This window comes from Syngnathus leptorhynchus, chromosome 2 (genome assembly GCF_054491065.1).
Source record: "Syngnathus leptorhynchus isolate UIUO chromosome 2, UIUO_Slep, whole genome shotgun sequence".
In the NCBI taxonomy this organism is placed as follows: domain Eukaryota; kingdom Metazoa; phylum Chordata; class Actinopteri; order Syngnathiformes; family Syngnathidae; genus Syngnathus; species Syngnathus leptorhynchus.
This window is the reverse complement of record NC_141196.1, coordinates 3,161,362-3,178,791: the sequence shown is the minus strand read 5'-3', so window position 1 is coordinate 3,178,791 and position 17,430 is coordinate 3,161,362. Positions and strand designations below refer to the sequence as shown.

The 17,430-nt window shown below is 45.9% G+C and overlaps 3 protein-coding genes across 4 annotated transcripts; 2 read left to right on the top strand and 1 right to left on the bottom strand.

Moving 5' to 3' along the window:
- The first annotated feature begins 130 nt into the window (after positions 1-130).
- On the top strand, positions 131-7,798 carry capn1 (calpain 1). 2 transcript variants are annotated; one of them, XM_085906380.1, is made up of 22 exons: positions 131-375; positions 1,019-1,355; positions 2,161-2,230; positions 2,610-2,728; positions 3,350-3,483; positions 3,561-3,729; positions 3,964-4,047; positions 4,118-4,203; positions 4,363-4,437; positions 4,515-4,675; positions 4,738-4,898; positions 4,970-4,981; positions 5,051-5,262; positions 5,325-5,364; positions 5,431-5,496; positions 5,580-5,637; positions 5,705-5,769; positions 5,844-5,912; positions 5,984-6,062; positions 6,129-6,245; positions 6,313-6,371; positions 6,441-7,798. In XM_085906380.1, exons 2-22 carry the CDS (start codon positions 1,101-1,103, stop codon positions 6,465-6,467), a joined length of 2,118 nt encoding a protein of 705 aa, XP_085762506.1. In that variant the 5' UTR covers positions 131-375; positions 1,019-1,100; the 3' UTR covers positions 6,468-7,798. The 2 variants fall into 2 exon arrangements, with proteins under 2 accessions (XP_085762506.1, XP_085762504.1); XM_085906378.1 differs by having other exon boundaries at positions 1,016-1,355.
- Positions 7,502-9,523, bottom strand: pnp5a (purine nucleoside phosphorylase 5a). Its single transcript, XM_085906381.1, has 6 exons — positions 9,403-9,523; positions 8,690-8,859; positions 8,515-8,618; positions 8,259-8,434; positions 8,003-8,193; positions 7,502-7,867 (listed from the first exon to the last, which is right to left on the bottom strand). The coding sequence occupies exons 1-6, from the start codon at positions 9,423-9,425 to the stop codon at positions 7,650-7,652; spliced, it is 882 nt and encodes a 293-aa protein (XP_085762507.1). The 5' UTR covers positions 9,426-9,523; the 3' UTR covers positions 7,502-7,649.
- A 2,772-nt stretch (positions 9,524-12,295) lies between these two features.
- Positions 12,296-17,192, top strand: acadvl (acyl-CoA dehydrogenase very long chain). Its single transcript, XM_085906083.1, has 21 exons — positions 12,296-12,454; positions 12,652-12,739; positions 12,846-12,909; positions 13,420-13,488; positions 13,576-13,648; positions 13,725-13,789; positions 13,861-13,995; positions 14,065-14,209; positions 14,290-14,419; positions 14,606-14,731; positions 14,831-15,029; positions 15,110-15,214; positions 15,288-15,374; positions 15,459-15,521; positions 15,597-15,698; positions 15,757-15,854; positions 15,933-16,005; positions 16,081-16,153; positions 16,231-16,303; positions 16,401-16,476; positions 16,561-17,192. The coding sequence occupies exons 2-21, from the start codon at positions 12,666-12,668 to the stop codon at positions 16,696-16,698; spliced, it is 1,968 nt and encodes a 655-aa protein (XP_085762209.1). The 5' UTR covers positions 12,296-12,454; positions 12,652-12,665; the 3' UTR covers positions 16,699-17,192.
- The last annotated feature ends 238 nt before the right edge of the window (positions 17,193-17,430 follow it).

The window sequence follows — 17,430 nt, the reverse complement described above, 5'->3', positions numbered from 1 at the left end:
GATTATCATGTCGTAATCGTGTAAAAATACGCGTGTGTGCATGTCAGGTAAACCTTCAAGGGGTTTCAGTAGCGAGCTATCGAACCCCAAAACAGAACAAAACAAAACCCTCCAAAAAAAAACATTGCCATACCCTCCCTCTCGCGCATGCGCACTGGATCGGCCCAAACGAGCTCGGCAGAAGCAGAAGACAGAAGGGAACGGATCTAGAAGGGAGTAGAAAGCTAAGAAGGAAAAAGGGCTGAAAAGGAAAGAAGGCAAAAGAAGGAGAAAAACAAGGAGGGCGTGTGTTCCTTGTCTATCTTAACACACTTCTTGTCTTCAGTGCTGCAAAAGAACGAGAGAAAACGTGCACGCGCGCAGGTTACACCCCAGGTAACACCCCTTCCAATTCCGCACTCTTTCACTTGAAAGTATTTCCTGTACTTGCAACACTTCCGCAACCTTTCAAGTTGCCAGAACTTTTTCTTTTCAACGGGACAAATGTCATGTCGTGTTGGGTGGGTGGGTGTATGGGTGGGTGGGGATGTCGTCACGTGACCAAACCTCGGTGCAGCTGCTACTTCGTGTGTTCCCCCCCAGCCGTTGACAGGCGGATGTGAGGCCACGCCCACCACCAGGAGTCATAGTTGACCTCTCACCTTTTATCTCTGAAGTTTTGTTGACATGCCTTCTGTTTACTGACACACGAGTGTAAGACAATACTGAATATTACAGTCAATATTATGTGTGTGTGTGTGTGTGTGTGTGTGTGTGTGGGTGTGTGTGTGTGTGGGTGTGTATGTGAGATATGAACCAAGAATTTGTCATTGTTTGCATAGTCATGCAGGGTGACGTGGCCTTACTGCCGTCATCCGTGGTTAGTGATAAGCTCGGGTGTTGTTTGCCACAGAAGTTTCGGAAATGCACGTATGATTGACAGCCGCTGTTATACAGTCAACTTGTTTCTGACCCCGATAGAGCCAAATCCCTGACATTAGTCGTTTCTTAATCAGCTTCTCATGTTTACTTTCAGAAGCAGTGTATCGTTCCCGTTCCGAGCCGTTCATGAGCTACGTTAGAACCTGACACACTTCACAACATACCCACACGTTCCCAACATGGTGGAGCCCATATGTGCCACGGGTGCGGCGGCGCAATTGCGAAATCTGAGGGACAGAGAAGAAGGTCTGGGCCAAAACGACAACGCCGTCAAGTTCCTGGGTCAAGACTATGAAAGTTTGCGAGCGGAATGTATCCGGACCAGGAGACTGTTTGAGGACAGCTTGTTCCCCTGCGCAGCCTCCTCTCTGGGCTTCAACGAGTTGGGACCGAGGTCGTCTAAGACATCCGGCGTGCGCTGGATGAGGCCCCCGGTGAGACAATTGAGATTTACTGAGTGTTTTTTTTTTTTTTACATATCTACAGAATGAATGTACTGTATTTCAAAGTGAAATACAACTGAACTTAACAAATGTACGTAAAAAGTCTAAACGTCTATTTTTGACTATTTCGACAGTCACACATCTAGCTCGCTTCCCTCACATGTTCACAAACACGACAGTAGCGTGCTCACCCTATCGCATGTTAGCGTGACACGAGCTCTCCGATGCAGCGGTGATTGTGCGCCCCACGTTGCTACCCGCGCACGGCACTCGAATGTAAACGTGAAGTCAAGCGTACACACGTGCGCAACGACACAAATAAGCGCGCTCCTTTTTTTAGCTGCGCTTCCACCGAGCGCACACACAAGCGCTAGCATGCAGCACTGTCAGAAATAGAGCTTATAAAATATAGAATCTATTTCTAATTATAAAAGCGGCGCCCTCTCACATGCTAGCCTGGTGCTAAAGTTAGCCATACAGCTAACCCACGGGAGTTCTTCCTGTGAATCTGATATTTCTTCATTCAACAGGTGAGAATTGTCGAGTCTAGACACGCGTACACATTGTTCAGACGCACAACGTCAATCAGTTCTGTTATCTTTTTTATGACTTGACCAATTATCTTAACCTTTTGTGATCTTTGCATTGACAAATCAGTTGCACAGGTGACACTTTAGCTCAGCTACGCTTTGCTATCTCTACTATTACCAGCAAATAACGTGTATCCATTCATCTCACTATAACAACAAGAGTGTGTGTCCATGTTCAAGAGCTTTGTGTTTGCGTGTGTCTACAGGAGTTGTGCAAGCGTCCCGCTTTCATTGTGGACGGAGCGACCCGAACCGACATCTGCCAGGGAGCTCTGGGTGAGCGAGGATTCTTTACACGTCACATTGAAAATTCAGATGCAAACTGAAGGCTCCGCCCGTGCTCAATGGGGACATGCAGTACATACTGTACACGTATGCCTAACTCACCACGAGGGGGTGGAACAATGCATCTTTTCAACATGGACTAAAGTAGGACCATGTATTTAATGTCCAGCTCAAGGTCCAAGTATTTGTCTCTTTACATTAGCATGCTAAAGTTGTTCTACTAGTATACAGAAATGCCTCGCTAGTCGTACGGAATGCAGTCGAGCATTCTGTACTAATTGTAAATGATTTGGATATCGTATAAATGCTCAAATGGTTTTTCCATACTTAGCTTGGTCATGTCTGACGATGTGTGTGTGTGTGTTCACAGGAGATTGCTGGCTGCTGGCCGCCATCGCCTCGCTGACCTTGAATGAGACCCTACTCCATCGAGTGGTCCCGCACGGACAGAGTTTTGAGCAGGGATATGCCGGAATTTTCCACTTCCAGGTATTTTTTTGCGGGGTAGTATTGCAGTCAGAATTGATTTGTATTGGTTCTCCTACATTGGGGAAAATAAAAGCTAATTAAACAGTAACTACTTAAATGCCATAGGAATGATTTGTGACGTGTCATAGCAGAGCTTTTCCTTGGCTCCAAAATGATCTGTCACATATTTGCGATTTGCAGATTTCTTTATGGCTGCTTTTGTGCTCCATCCTTTTGGTCCCGTTCAATATAAAAGTAACGCTTTGGTGCCATTTGTGGCACCTCGGTATCGTATGTTGAAGGGAGGAGCTTCATTTAGTCAGGTCATAGGATGATCATATAGTCACGTAGTGATTTGACGCAATCTTATGACGTCTATCGGCAATTATGAATGATCTTTTATTCAACAATTGAAAGTCTTGTTTTTTTAGCAGTGATTCTTTTGCGTTAAATAATTGTGGTTTTTAGAGAAAAAAAATTGTGAAATGACGATTCTATAAAATGTAATGATCTAAAAAGTTAAATAGCAAATTCAACATCAATAAATAAATGTCGCCAACAATCAGTTCCCTAAAGATGAAATGCCAATGCACATTATCAAATGCAAAAGTTTAATACAACTTCAAAATCGGCTGTTTCCAGTTCTGGCAGTTTGGCGAGTGGGTGGAGGTAGTGATCGACGACCGTCTGCCTGTCAAAGATGGCAAACTGCTCTTTGTCCACTCCGCGGAGGGCGGAGAGTTCTGGAGTGCACTGATCGAGAAGGCCTACGCCAAGTAAGTCGAGCGCCGAGTCGCCGCTCAGATCCGAGCCGGACGCTGACAAATTCACATGTGGACTCTCTTTGCCCCAGATTGAACGGCTGCTACGAGGCGCTGTCCGGCGGCAGCACATCCGAAGGCTTCGAGGACTTCACGGGTGGCGTGACGGAAATGTTTGAGCTGAATAAGGCGCCCTCCGACCTCTTCAGCATCATGGGCCGCGCCATCGAGAGGGGCTCGCTGCTCGGATGCTCCATTGACGTGAGTCAGAACATCAACCCAATCGGCATATATTCTTGATCCTCTGTAAGGAGCTAAGCCATATATATTGTACATAATATCCGTCTGTCTTTTGTAGAATGACCTAAATACTCAAATGTATGTTTTCTGGTGAAACTGGAACCAATTGATACCATTTACATTCATTTCAATGGAACAAGATGACTTGAGATGCGACCTCTGACTTCCTCCCACCTCTGTTGTTTTTGATACTAGATCACCAGTACCAGAGACATGGAGGCAGTCACCTTCAAGAAGCTGGTCAAGGGGCACGCCTACTCCGTCACGGGCCTGGACGAGGTACGGGAGCGTCCCGGTGGTGTTGTTGTGTCCTCATTTGAAGTGACCACGCTCCATGCATGTCCCTTAGGTGGTCTATCGTGGAAACATGACCAAGTTGGTCCGCATCAGGAACCCGTGGGGGGAAGTGGAGTGGACCGGCGCTTGGAGCGACAAGTGAGACTTCTCGTGTTAGAAAACGTGCCTCATGTAAACACGCCTTGTGCTGAGAGTCTGGGTGGGGTGGGGTGGTTGGAGGAGCAGGATTACGTAAGCACACATTCCAAAGTTTTCCCTGCCGGTGCATTCCATTCACTTGATTCTTTTCTGGTACAGTTCTCGAGAATGGGACAACATAGACCGCGGAGTCCGTTCTCGGCTTCAAAACCGCAGCGAGGATGGCGAGTTCTGGTCAGTCTGGTGCTCCCATGAAAGGATGGTTTCTTATAGCCCTGGGCTCATCCCTCACCGCTCTTCTCTGGCTGCAGGATGTCCTTCAGCGACTTCCTGCGCGAGTTCACCCGTTTGGAAATCTGCAACCTGACAGCCGACGCCCTCCAGAACAGTCAGATGAAAACCTGGAGCACATCGCTGTACCCGGGCGAGTGGAGACGGGGCAGCACGGCCGGAGGCTGCCGGAACTTTCCGGGTAAGAAATGAGCGGGGGAGGGGCTTCAAAGACGAGCCTGACCTTTAATCGCTTCCATCCAGCGACCTTTTGGCTGAACCCGCAGTTCAAGTTGCTGCTGCAGAATCCCGACGCCCCCGGCATGTCGGACTGCAGCTTCCTGGTGGCGCTCATGCAGAAGGATCGCAGGAAGAAACGACGGGAGGGCAAAGACATGGAGACCATCGGCTTCGCCGTCTACGAGGTCGGTGTCAGCCTCGAAAACTCCCGGCGCTATTTCCTACTCTGTAATCTCACCAAGTCCTCTTCTCGCAGGTTCCCAACGAGGTACGAGCTCTCCGGTCAGGCTTTTTTCCGACAAATCCGAACAGCGGCGGTAACCGATTTCCGTCTCAGGCTAAAGGGCAGACGAGGGTCCACTTGAAGCAGAACTTCTTCCTGACGCACGCCTCCAGCGCCCGCTCCGAACTCTTCATCAACCTGAGGGAAGTCAGCTCGCGTCTCCGTCTCCCGGCCGGCGAATACGTCATCGTTCCGTCCACCTTCGACCCCCACAAGGAGGCCGACTTCGTCCTGCGGGTTTTCTCCGAGAAACCTGCCGATTCAGAGTGAGCGACACTCGATAGCGTCCTTGAAAACAAAGCCGGTCGCTAATGTTTTTGACTTTCAGGGAGCTGGACGACGACGTGGTGGCAGAGCTTCCGACCGAGGTGAGGAAAGTACAGTACAATGGAGATTGACGCTATCTAATAACATGACACAATTTGTCCTCGTAGAACTATTTGGACGAGAGTCAAATTGAGGCCGGCTTCAAGAGTCTCTTCCGACAGTTGGCCGGCGCGGTGAGCACACGTTCCTTCCTCCTTCTGCTTCGCGTGTGACCTTTAGACCTCACCGTTGTCTCGTTTGCTGGCCCGGCGCGAAGGACATGGAGATCAGCATCAACGAGCTACAAACCATCCTAAATCGCATCATCAAAAAGCGTAAGTGAGATTATTTCGTATCGCTGCTCCAACTCCGTGGATATTAACACGGTTTCCACGGCGACAGACAAAGACCTGAAGACGGACGGATTCACCAAGGAGGCGTGTCGCAGCATGATCAACCTCATGGATGTATCCTTGCCGTCTCCTTTTTGGGGTTTGAAGTCAAGTCACATGACTCGACGTTTTCCTCAACGTCTCGGCAGACGGACGGCAGTGGGAAGCTGGGCCTGGTTGAGTTCCACGTACTTTGGGAGAAGATCAAACGCTACCTGGTAACTTTTTCCCACACCCAAACACCTGCTGGTCACTCTGCAATCACATCAATTCTCCTCCTCTTAAACAGACCATATTCCGGAACTATGACCTGGACAAGTCGGGAACCATGAGCTCCTACGAGATGAGGATGGCGCTGGAGTCCGCAGGTGGGCTCGCGTGCGTGACCTTAACGGTCACTCTAGCGCTGACCTTTGCCCCCCCCCTCACCTTAGGCTTCAAGCTGACCAATCACCTGTTCCAACTCATCATCCTGCGATACACGGAGGAAGACATGGCCGTGGACTTTGACAATTTTGTCACATGTCTGGTTCGCCTGGAGTCCATGTTTAGTGAGTGTCGTCCGGGACCCCAGTCCGCTTTGTAGTCCACCTCGCTCTGACCTTAATGTTTCCACAGAAACCTTTAAGGTCATGGACACGGACGCAGATGGCTTCATCTCGCTCAACTTCTCCCAGGTAACAGAAAATCTCTTGACGGCAAGTTTATGCCATCATGTGTCACCATTTCCTTTTTCCTGCCTACAGTGGCTCTCCCTCACCATGTTCACCTAAATGTCAGCGGACGGCGTATCCGGTGCCTTCGAACGCCGTGACATCATCACCGACGGTGCGTCACGCCAGGCGTGTCGCAACAACGTAGGGGTACCCGACGCCTTTTTGGTCACGGGGCTTTTTTGGGGCCGTTGCGACTGTGAAAACCATTTAAATGTATAATCACCTGAACACATTGCTGCATAGAAACACAATCGCCCGGGAAATTGTTCGAAAAATACACGTGTCACTAAAAGTTAGATAAAGACGGCAAAATACAGATTGAACCAAAAATGCACGATAAAAAAAAAAAAATGTTTGGTAAAGGTCAATTTAAGTCAAATTTATAGTGCATTGTAGGTTCAATCAGTAATTACAAGCCTAGTATCTCCTTTTTTTAATAACTTAATATTGCTAACACCAAGTTGAATTTGGAATCATCCATTTTCTGAACCGCTTTTACTCGCGAGGGTTACGGGCGTGCTGGAGCACAATCAATCATAGAAGAATTGTAGCATGCAATTATCGAAGCATGCGAGTATCGTTCAGTTTACGTTAAGAAGGGATTCGGTGAAATTGCTTGCCATATCTGTTAAAAGTGATCAAAAAGGGCAACGTTGGTCCTGATTTTAAGCCAAAATGAAAAAAAAAAAAAGCCACAATCATACTCTGTTTACTTTGGTGGGCCACATAAAGTCAATCGGCGGCCATATCTGGCCCGCGGGTCTGAAGTTTGATATCCAATGCCATTAGTTTTACTGTAGCCTCTTGTAACCTCACTGAAATCTGGTGTGGACCAACTTGGGATGCCAGTATTCAACTTTTTGACCAATTCCATCATCCTGCTTCAAGCCAAACATAGCTGCAAAGTGTCAACACAGCTTTGAGCTCTGCTTCTTGTGCCAAACCGCTGGCTGTTTTATCAAGCACCTTCGAGGCTGTGCACGTCTGTTTTTTTTTTATCGGTGGAACAAAATAAAACTTTTGTAACTCTTAAAAACAACTTCCTGTTTACACGCATTGTAAAAGCCAATCAATGTCACAGTGTGTTGTATTAAATAACCTTTATTAACAATAGAAAAAAAAAAAGGCTGACTTCAATTACACTTGTACATGTTGATCAATTATTAACATAAAAAAACACGGAATGTCGGACCTTGGAATGGAACGAAAGTGTAACCTACAGAATAAGGCGAGGTAGCTTTAAACGTCATTGTTGTTGTGCTCCATCCTGCTCACCATGGTACAGATGAGCTGCTCCAGTTGCTCCGCTCTTTGCTTGCCCGTCAGGAGGACCTCCTCGTGGTTGGCCTTTGCTTCGCTGTCGTAATCCATCACCGCCTGGTTACTGATCAGCGACAGGGCGAAGACGCGCATGCCGCAGTGGCGAGCCACGATCACCTCGTGGACCGTGCTCATACCTGGCGTGGGGAAAGGGAGATGTGCAAGGGGGGGTGGGGTGAGTCACATGTCTTGGCTCATGTCAGACTTAAAGATTCTATGGACTTGCTTGATATCGGCTTGAAATGATTCAACGTTGACCCGGCGCAACTCACCGACAGCATCAGCGCCGAGTTTATGAATCATCCTGCACTCGGCGATGGTCTCAAATGAGGGACCGCCCAGCACGCAATAGACACCCTCCCTCAGAAAATCCCCAAAGCCCAGTTCTTGCCCCACGTCCATGGCCAGCTGCTGAAGCTCTCGATCGTACGCGTCGGACATGCACGGGAAGCGCACTCCGAACCTACGTTGCACATTTTACACTTAACGATACCGCCGGTTTGCTTTAGCGCTTAGTCGGCGTCCTACCTCTCGTCGTTGGGTCCGGCGAGTGGGTTGTTCCCTGCGAAGCCTGGCAAGTTGATGTGGTCTTTCATGATCATGATGTCTCCCACCTTGAAGTCCTGATTGAGACCGCCGGCCGCGTTGGTCAGGATGACCGTGCCCACGCCCAACAGCTTGAAGATGCGCATAGGTAGCGTGATCTGAACATAACCAAAAAAGCACCAAATTGGGTTTAGCCTTGTTGGACTGACATATGACCAGAACTTATATGGCAAGCAACCTTCTGGATGGGGTAGCCCTCGTACAAGTGGAAGCGACCCTGCATGCATACACACGATCGCCCCTTCAATGTTCCAAAAACGAGCCGTCCGGCGTGTCCTTCCACTGTACGAGACCAAACGGCAAATCAGCCAAACATCCGGCGGGACGTTTACGGAAGAGATGAACGTACTCACCTGTGCTTTGCGGGAAGTTTGGAATGTCCTTGTAGTTGAACGCCACCTGGTCCTTCAACATGGCCGCCAAGCCGCCGAGGCCTGAGCCGCACACGATGCCAACGGAAGGCCGCACGTCTGTCTGAGCCAGCAGCCAATCAGCTGTGGACTTGCAGTCCTCATATGTGTAGCTGCAGCACCAAAAGAATGAGACATGTATTTTTTTGTTCTTAAGCCATTATTATGGTCCTCTTTGGAAAAAAAAAAAAAAAAAAACATCTCTATTATGAGAATTACATCACTTGGCTTAATTAAAACATGTGTAAAGGATAATCATCATGATACGAATAGTAATAAAACAATATTACACGCACTAACCATCAAATAGAATTTTATTATTTTTACCTATTTAATATTTGTCCCATAAAATCGGTTTATATCCCCACATTCTAATCTAACCATTTTGTGCCTCCCCCCCATCCCTTCTAGTACGCACAATTTTATTTTATTTTACAAATCAGATTTCAAATTCATTATCAAAAGTTCAGCCAGACCACGTCAGCATTTTTCTCCTCTCTATTTTTTGGTCACAGCAAAATTTGTTGCAGCCAAGTTCGACAAGCAAAACACATCTGTTAGGTTTTCTTTAGATTAAAAGGCAAAGATGCATTGGCGCTCACATTTAAACCCCTTGAAATATTTTAAGAAAAATGTTAAATACGTTCATGACTCACCACTTGTCACCTTGAGGAAACATGACGGCGCGGTAAAATAATCTGAAAAAGCAGACGGGTACAAAAACAAACAAGTCACGTTGTCTCACGTTGCGCGTTCTATATTACTGCAGTTACACGTTGTCTCCGATTTTCCAGGGAGCGCTCGCAATTTATAATGCTGCCCCTCCCATTCCGAATGACGCATGCGCAAACGGCATTCTCATTGGCTCAAATGGCACGCCTTCACCCGCCCTCTTTTTTTTTCTCTTTTTTTGAAATATTTTATTGCAGCCTACTTTATTATTCATCGCCACCATTCGTCATCATTGATAAGAAATACATATCCATTTGAGCCCAATAAAATTACATCATTTTGTATTTTTCACCCTGTTTACAATTTGTCTGTGGGTATTTAATGACTTTAAATCACTATGCCAAATAATATCTTTAGTGGTTCCACAGAGTCGACCTTGAGTCCAGATTGATGTTTTAGTCGTTCCAGAAAGACAACATCAACATGTCGGGAGTGCACACACCTTAGTCCTAATAAACAGTACTGTATGTTGATCTGTGTTAAACTAATAAAATTTAAACTGGGACTTAGGGTCGAGATAAGAAGCTAAACAAAGTTCAGTCAAAGAAACATGCGAACCAGAACAGTCATTGTATTGTGTTGTTGTATCCCATCCCATGTCATCAAACGGTAAATCTGATCGGTGAAGCGGCCACTTGACGTAAGAAACCTCACGAGATAAACGGACGACTTCACGAGGCCTGAACCGCATGTCGTTGGCCCCACGCCATGTCCAAATACCCTCCTCACCGCATCTAATTGTCTCCTTGCCACGTTCAAGTTCCATTTAATCCACGTGCCAATTCTAATCGTCCATGAAGCGCGCTATGGCTACGCTAGCTTGGGGTATCATGACATGTGACCTGATGAGATGTGGACGTGAGAATGGTAAAACCCGAACGGGAACAAGGACAGTCGTAAAAAATGCACAAGCAAGTACCAAGTATGGCGACTATAAGAAGTTATATAAACTTTTATTGGGTTAAAGTAAATCGTCTGTCAGCTGCATCCAGGATTTTACGACAACCCTGTGACATTTTGCGTTCACATGATAAGCCGACAGGCCGCCGACATCCGCTGAGCTTAGCATAACAACAATGATAAAATATCTTTGAACTAAATACATAACCTGTCTGCTCTTCCTTTATTGAACTTGTTCTTAACGTTCAAAGGTCCAACAATAAATTAAACGGCACTGCCAAGATGGGAGAAGAATGTGTGTTTGGGGGCGTTTGCTTGGGTTTTGGCAGGTTCAATTTCACATGACACATTTCGTACACAATTCCGAGGCTTAACATGTTGGGCATGAGAAACACGTGGTTTATGTAACTGGTAACTAACTATGTAACTATGTAAATAACTATGCAGCGGTGTGACGTGGCACAAAAGAGTCTTTGTGTGAACACCAGCAACAGGTCCCAGGTGCTTGCTGTCAAGTTAAGAAAAAATGTTCAGGAATTTAAAAACAACAGGTTTCTCCGTAGAAACTAGTCAGTGCCTTACGGCAGGGGTGTCACACATTTTTTTCCCCGCGGGCCGCATTGTAGACATACAGTAAAAGCTACAAAACAAACTGACAAATAATTCGTTTTCAAATTAGATGTGTAAAAAAATGGTCAAATATATATTTAAAAAAAAAAGATATTATTAAAAGTGAAGACAATTTGCAATTCTGTGGCGGGCCGTATCTGGCCCCCGGGCCTTGAGTTTGACACATGTGCTTTACGGTAAAGCCCCTCTGGGTTATTTACTGGAAGTATCATTTCCCAATTGCCCTTCCAAAACTAACATGCCCCATACTATGGCATTGTGCAACATTGGCCATGGATACTGACTTTGACTTGATATGAATGAATGTAAGAATTTTACAACTTAATAGATAACTTCTAAAATCACAACTAAAGCCAACACGTTTTTAAAATAAATTTTTTTTTAATAGGAGGTTGGTAAAAGCATACCAAAGACTTTGATAACAAAAGGGACAATTTTAGGACCATTTGATTTTAAATACAAGGTAAGGAGTTTCAAAATATATAGCACGGATGGTAAACATACGACCAGTCCGTCAGCGGAACATTGCAATTTGATTTTTTTATCTATTTTATCTAGTTTTAATTTATTTGCCTGAACATTTAGGCGAAAAGTAATGTTCGTTTCTAATTTTGTCCACTGGAGGGAGCACTAACAACTACTGTAATGACCACTGGCATTCTGGAATTGGCTGCTGCGCAGGATTTCATGCCAGATGTTAATGTCTTTGTAAAGGCTAAAAGATGTCAAGTTTATGGGGAAAAGCTGGCTTACGTCATACAAAATGCTGTGCCACTTTTGCACTGTGAAGAAAATGTCCGTGAAAAAGAACACTATTGAAATATGTGAAGACATTACAAAATGTCAGTCAACAGCTTCTGTTCAAAAGAGTTTGGTTTGGTTTCATTTACTACCACACCATGTATGTAAATTTATTGTAGACTACAGACGACAATTTCTGAAAAGTTACGACTTGAGTTTATTTGATGCTATGTGTCAGTTGAGGTTCTCGAGATTTCCAGATGGATGAGAAAATGTTCAATATTTTAAAATGATTTTGGATATCTGTCTTCTCTCCATCACAAACACCAATTTGTGTTTGTTGAAAATGAAAATGAATAAGAAATGTTCTTATATGATCGAAACAAGATTTGAAACAAGATAATAACAGATAAATTGTCATTATTTTCACCGTAGCATTGGGAAAAGCATTGGAATTGGCGACCCCTACCGGGAGCAACCAAAATATTTTATTTATAGCCTACGACGTAGGAAAGTACGTACTCTACGTAGGCCCTACGTGGCCGCAAAATGCTCTAAAACTACATGTCCCATAATGCACCGCGACGAGCAGTCATTTATCCGGGTAACCCGGTCAAGGGGAGAAGAAAAAGATCTGCCACTTTTCAAGACTAAGGTCTGCTTCTGCTCGGAAAGAGGGCGTTTATTAAATTACACCTTATACAGGTATGACATAAATATGCTTTCTGTTATCCATGTGACCTTAATAATGTACTAAGTATAAAACTACTAATCCAGAACGCTTTGGTGGTACAGTCGTGACGTAACGTTTGACCACCGGTGTCAACGCGATGCTAACGACTAGCCAAAATGTCAACTCTTCTTTTGAATTACGAACGAATTTGTTCTTGTTCTCTCTTAAGTTCACGGAACAATAATGCTGCTTCTTAAAGTTGGCCAGTCGTCTGGGCTTTGTGGTGCAGTTCTACGGATCGCACCCGGACTCACTGGGTTGGTAGCGTTCATGTTTACGATCAATACTTCTCGTCACAAATACACACTTAAAATATCTTTTTTTTTTCTAATGTTTCAATTTTCAATTTCAATGGCAATTAAGGGCTCAACGTCAGGCTGTCGTGGCTGTAAACAACAAGCGTCTCTATGCTAGTCAAGCTACACAGGTATGTCACCGAATGCCTTTTACTGTGTTGTATCACTGCTTAATGCGCCTGTTTTATGAATATCTTGGTCCTTGCACACCTTATACATCACTTATGGCCCAATACTGTAATACTGTTGATGACATAACACAATCGTCCCATTCCAGAGGAAGTAGGTGAAAGTTCACTAGTCACATGGTCCACATTTAAGGTGACACTTCAGCTGTCGTGATCAGTACACAAATAGGAAGTAGTCATACATTTAGTGGTTGCCACAATTGCGCTTGAATGATTTTTTTTTTTTTTTCTCCATACATAGTAATGTTATATAGACACTTCCAACTGTGGACATGGTTACCTTGGCTGATGTGTCTCCTTCAACTCAACTTTCACCTCTTTCACACCAAATCAGTTTTCTTTATGTATCTACATCACTACATGGTGTTTGGGTCATTTTGACGCAAACATACAATTTAGAAAAATAACCTCAATGTTGATTTGAACTGCAATCTTCTCTCTTTCTCATTGTAGGCAGTGTTGGAGAAGCCAGCAGCAGTCGCGTCAGATGCTGCCACTGCAGTGGAGAAGACTGCTGCAGCCGTAAGTTGCTTCCCTGGATGTTATCAAGCACGTCTGAATAGTGTTTGACAGCTCCTGATGGTTTTGTGCTGCTTAATGATTCCACAGGAGTCCAAATCTTTTGCCGTCAACATTTTCAAGGGGCAGATTGCCACAGCTCAAGTGTTTCCTTACCCTTCGGGTAAACCAAACATTTCACAGACAAGTTATTCAAATTTACAGACAACCTTCATGAGCAATTTTCCCTGTGCGTTTAGTGTTGAACGAAGAGCAGGAGCAGTTCCTGCGTGAACTCGTGCCCCCTGTGGGAAAGTTTTTTGAGGTAATATTAAAGCCGCTCTGGCTCGCTGTTAATTTTCTTTCGTTCCCTCGTGATGCTCATCCTGTCTACAGGAGGTGAACGATCCGGCCAAGAATGATATGCTGGAGAAAGTCGAGGACCACACAATGGAGGGCCTGAAAGAGATGGGCGCCTTTGGCCTGCAGGTGCCGGCCGACCTGGGAGGACTGGGCCTCACCAACACACAGGTGCGTATTATTTAACCAGCGTGGATGACGTTCACACAGTCGGCAATAAGCTCATCCGTCACCCCTCAGTACGCTCGGCTGGTGGAGATCGTCGGCACTCATGATCTCGGCGTCGGCATCACGCTCGGTGCCCACCAGTCGATCGGCTTCAAGGGCATCTTGCTTTTTGGAAATCCGGCACAAAAAGAGAAATATTTGCCGAAACTTGCATCAGGTAATCTGGCTCGCTGGATCGCTCAGCGCTTTGCGCGTCATGAAGGTCACACGCAAGCCGCTTGTGGTTTGTGTGTCCAGGTGAGCACATTGCTGCCTTTTGCCTGACTGAACCGGCTAGTGGTTCTGATGCCGCGTCCATCAAAACCATGGCTGTACAGTCCCCGTGTGGAAAGTACTTTACTCTCAATGGAAGCAAAATCTGGATAAGGTGAGACCACAGAAGAAGATTTTTTTTTTTTGCCCTCAATGATCATAAGCAGGTGCACAGATTCTTCTAATTCTTTTCTCGAGGCAAAAATATTCCTAATAATTTTGCATACGTTCTCCCAAAAAGGAATCATTGGCTCGAGAATCTTTTGTTACTTGTGAGACTTATTTTGTTCCCTCCTTTCAGTAATGGCGGCCTGGCTGAGATCTTTACTGTGTTTGCCAAGACACCAATGAAGGATCCCAAGACAGGAGAGATGAAGGACAAGATCACAGCTTTTGTTGTGGAAAAGAGTTTTGGTGGCGTAACACAGTGAGGATACCCTGTTTTGTTTTTCCGTTCAAAAATAGACTCAATTATACCATGTATGGAATTTCTCACGTTTTTCTTTGGACCGTCACCCATTTCCAGCGGACCACCAGAGAAGAAGATGGGCATCAAAGCCTCCAACACGGCCGAGGTTTACTTCGATAACGTCCGCGTGCCAGCCGATTGCGTGCTGAGTGAGGTCGGAGGTGGCTTCAAGGTGGCTATGAACATCCTCAACAACGGACGCTTCGGCATGGCGGCCGCCCTCTCCGGCACCATGAAGGGGGCCATCCACAAAGCGGTGACCTCCTGCTTCGACACCACCGCTTCCACGCATAGGTGGAGCATATTGTTACTGTTAGACTTTCCTTCTTTCGTCAGGTGGACCATGCAACCAATAGGACCCAATTTGGCAACAAGATCCACACCTATGGGGCCATCCAGGAGAAGGTGGCCCGCATGACCATGCTGCAGTACGTCACCGAGGTCAGTAGACGCTCAGATCACGCAAACTGCTCGCCATGAATCTACGCTGATAGCTTCTTTCCGCTTCCCGCAGTCTCTGGCTTACATGATCAGCGGCAACATGGACAGCGGAGCGACCGAGTTCCAGATCGAGGCGGCCATCAGCAAGATCTTCGCTTCCGTGAGAACCTTCTCCGTTCAAAGTCAGCCGATTGCTACTTGGCCGTAGCTCAACTGGTTCTTTGTCTCGGTGAACCTCTGACAGGAAGCCGCGTGGACCGTGACGGACGAGTGTATTCAAGTCATGGGCGGCATGGGCTTCATGAAAGTGAGGGATCACTCCGCAGCCTCTGAAAGTCGAGTAAAACCAACGCACGTTTACGAGGGGCCTCGTTTTTAACAGGATTCCGGAATCGAGAGGGTGATGAGGGATCTGAGAATTTTCCGGATCTTCGAGGGCACCAACGATATCCTCAGGCTTTTTGTGGCACTCAACGGATTCCAGGTGAGCCTTCCCGTCATCCTTTCCCACTCCATCTTTGACTTCAACCCTTTCTCCTCAGAATGCGGGCAACCAGTTGAAGAGCTTACAAAAAGCACTGAAGAACCCACTCGGCAACGCTGGGCTGCTGGCGGAAGAACTCACCAAGAGAGCAAAGAGGTAACATCACGAGATGCAGCCGAGCGCCGCTTAGTTCACGTCGGAGTAAAACTGGCTTTGCCGGCTTGTTTTATTTAGGAAGGCAGGCATGAGCACGGGATTGACACTCCAAGGAAATATCCACCCTGAGCTGGCACAAAGTGGCGATATGGTGTGTCGTCATAGCCTAATTAGTCCAACTCCATTTTTTTTTTTGTCTCATCACTTTTTTTTGTCCGCCACACAGGCCGTGAAAGCCATCGAACAATTTGGCGTGGCTGTCGAGGAGCTTCTCATTAAGCACGGCAAGAAAATTATCGGTGAGCGTGCAAATCCCTCCTGCTAGAACCCGAATTGACGAATCGAGGAGGAAATGAACGATACTTTCTCGTTTCAGATGAGCAGTTTGTGTTGATGAGAGTCGCAGACTGCGCCATTGACATTTACACCATGATTGTTGTCCTCTCGAGGTACACACACACACACACACACACACACACACTCTGTGTGTCCAATAAGCACCTCCAAATATGTTCATAGGCCAGATGGAATTGTTGTTTTCCACAGGGCGTCGCGCTCCCTGACTCAGGGCCACCCCTCGGCCCAACATGAGAAAGTTCTGTGCGAGACCTGGTGTGTGGAGGTGAGAGTTTCTCCAAAATCTGTTCATCTATGTTGACTCCAAATGCTGCCTGCGCTCTTTGCTCACGCTCCTTCGGTCCCGCAGGCTTCCGGCAGACTCGAGCGGGATATTAAGACTCTGCGCTCCAGCCAGTCCAGGCAACTATACAAAAACTTTCGAGCTATTTCCGCAGCAGTGGTGGAAAATGGCGGAACGGTGGCCCCTCACCCGCTGGGTTTCTAAACACTCAATGGTTTGTCTGATTTTTGATCTTTTGCCGAATGGCCGAGCAACACATCTTCATCGTCCGTTGAGCTGGTCGTGAGGTTCATCTTTGGTGTCTATATCTGTAAGGACGTCAGATTGTCTGTTGGTGTTCCAAACTTGCACTTTGACTTCTCAGCTGCAGAAATAACTTTTTTTTTTTTTTTTGGAGCGAAAAAGCCTTCTAACAAGCGCCAATGAACCAAATGTCCTCCTGATACGTGACTCCTCAATGTACCGCCGATCTTCCTGAACATTATTTAAGCTGTAGAAAAGGGACTGATGCATCAAACTTGTTTTATTTGTATACTTTGAAATGGATTGTTGTTGAGTGTTATCAAATTTTATGATACATTTAATGACTATGTTCTCAGTGCTTTTCTGCATGTTGGGTTTTCATCACCACTAACAAATGTAACGCCTTTGCCTTATGTAACATATGACACTCAATAAAATAGTGATTTGTTCTGGTGCATTTTTCTGGAGTTTAAATTTGTATCATACAATTATTTGCCAGGACCCCTTTTTAAGATTGTGTGACGCTCATGAGATTCACAGTTCTTTAGTAAGTGTATTGGTTGAACACGTAAGGCAATATGTAAATGTATCCGAGTATACTTAAGATTAAGTGTTAAGTATAGTTTTTGTCCCTGAAATGTACATTTGACAATCTTTTTTAACATTTTAATATACGGTATGTTGTTCTGTTAG

Coding starts and splice junctions, on each gene's coding strand:
- acadvl (XM_085906083.1), top strand. CDS start 12,666: ATGCTGCTTCTTAAAGTTGGCCAGTCGTCTGGGCTTTGTGGTGCAGTT. Junction 13,489..13,575: donor TGGAGAAGACTGCTGCAGCC/GTAAGTTGCTTC, acceptor ATGATTCCACAG/GAGTCCAAATCTTTTGCCGT. Junction 15,855..15,932: donor CTCACCAAGAGAGCAAAGAG/GTAACATCACGA, acceptor TGTTTTATTTAG/GAAGGCAGGCATGAGCACGG.
- pnp5a (XM_085906381.1), bottom strand. CDS start 9,425: ATGTTTCCTCAAGGTGACAAGTG. Junction 8,619..8,689: donor AAACTTCCCGCAAAGCACAG/GTGAGTACGTTC, acceptor GGTCTCGTACAG/TGGAAGGACACGCCGGACGG. Junction 7,868..8,002: donor ACTCGGCGCTGATGCTGTCG/GTGAGTTGCGCC, acceptor TCCCCACGCCAG/GTATGAGCACGGTCCACGAG.
- capn1 (XM_085906380.1), top strand. CDS start 1,101: ATGGTGGAGCCCATATGTGCCACGGGTGCGGCGGCGCAATTGCGAAAT. Junction 5,497..5,579: donor TCCGACAGTTGGCCGGCGCG/GTGAGCACACGT, acceptor CCCGGCGCGAAG/GACATGGAGATCAGCATCAA. Junction 6,063..6,128: donor GATGGCGCTGGAGTCCGCAG/GTGGGCTCGCGT, acceptor CCCTCACCTTAG/GCTTCAAGCTGACCAATCAC.